The sequence below is a fragment of the Terrapene carolina genome, unplaced genomic scaffold (genome assembly GCF_002925995.2).
Source record: "Terrapene carolina triunguis isolate 2854851 unplaced genomic scaffold, T_m_triunguis-2.0 Scaffold66, whole genome shotgun sequence".
NCBI classification, from domain to species: Eukaryota; Metazoa; Chordata; order Testudines; family Emydidae; genus Terrapene; species Terrapene triunguis.
In genome coordinates this window covers 26313767-26315198 of record NW_020664417.1, presented here as the reverse complement: position 1 = coordinate 26315198, position 1432 = coordinate 26313767, and the positions used below count along the sequence as shown (strand labels likewise).

General features: G+C 36.7%; 1 protein-coding gene across 3 annotated transcripts in view; it reads right to left on the bottom strand.

Annotated features, from left to right (window-relative positions):
• Positions 1-244: 244 nt before the first annotated feature.
• Positions 245-1432, bottom strand: part of GRIA2 (glutamate ionotropic receptor AMPA type subunit 2) — a 131252-nt gene continuing 130064 nt past the window's right edge. For all 3 annotated transcript variants that reach the window (XM_024211563.2, XM_024211564.2, XM_029910596.1), the window contains one exon: positions 245-1104. In XM_024211563.2, the coding sequence (XP_024067331.1) occupies positions 940-1104 (165 nt within the window). In that variant the 3' untranslated portion in view covers positions 245-939. The remainder of the gene's footprint in view (positions 1105-1432) is intronic.

The following is a 1432-nucleotide window of genomic DNA, read 5'->3' as shown; positions in this document are numbered from 1 at the left end:
TAGCTCTAGTGCAACTCCAGTATAGGACACCCTTGAACTCCTCTGGGGATCCAAAATGCAGATCTGAATGTTATGGCTTGGGCCCATCTCTAAATAAAACATGGAATTTAACAGCTCAAAATGAGCTGAGGGTAAGGAGGTTGGGAGGACATAAAACTTTGGCCCAACCTAGACAATGTCCTTTTACATTTTAGATTCTTATAACCCAACTGTAGCTTGCAAAATTAATTGGACCAGTTGCAAATAAAACCATAGAAAAAAGTTTATTTCAAATGTCAAGCATTGCCAAGTAATTGGATATTAACACCAAATGTTAAAGAATAGGCTATACAGTAAAGTTTTAATAACAATTAAAATTACAAGATTTGAACCTTTTATTTATTTATTTTCCTTGCCTCATCATTTACATATTTGGCTCTCAAAAATATGGAACTGATGCCCTAAAGCCTTTTTTTGATTTTTCCACTTCCCCACAGTTAATTGTTTTTGTCTTCTTCAACCATTATGGAAGCAAATTTATTTAAAAGCCAGTTTGTTTGTGAAAATACCTAAAAATATTTTTTTCCTTTTAAATGTTTTTTTTTTCTTATAAAACATGTCACATCTTGATGCAATTGATGTCAAGTGTGCTTAAGTCAGTATGAACCAAGGGACTAACAATGGTGGCTGCAGAAACTGGTGTGTTGCCTGTACACGACTTCAGTTAGATTACAGTACTTCCATGTTAGCTGTGCATGTCAGTCAAGCTTCATCTTGAACTTGTGTAGAAAATGGTGTTGTGTTTTGTACTAAGCATTCATTACAATTCAAGATGAACTCCACAAATATAAGAATTCTTGGCCGAAAGAAATGTCTTCAAGATACTGGATGCCTCTCACCACTTTGACAATAAACGCACAAGAAAACCATTGTGTAAGGCACTCAGAAGGTTCTTATCAATCACGAGAGATCAGTCACACTGACATTCATTCCCATGCCAGGACTCACGTAAGGTACTGCATGCACTGCTTTTGGAAATTCTGGAGTCATAACACGTCCATTTTCTCCAGTACTTCCTATAATTGACAGCCTTGCCTTGCTCCTCATGGCATCATTCAAGGTCATCTTAAGAAAGAGAGAAAGAAAAATAACTGATACATTACAGCAATTCAGTATATGAGACAGAGGGTCTGACTCTCCTCTTCCTTACACCAGTTTTACACTGACTTCAGTGAAGTACCTTCTTATTTACACCACTGTAAGCGAGAGGAGAATCAGGCCCAGATCATTTTATATTACTTTTTGAAAGTCTCTAGCAAATGAAAACAAACATGTAAAGCAAAAGCTGGGCTACAAAAAGTTAAGCACATTTATGCCAGGAAGATCCACATTCACCAGAAACTACCTTGCAGTCATTACTTGCTCATTCGGTTAGTTACTGATAGGGAACATG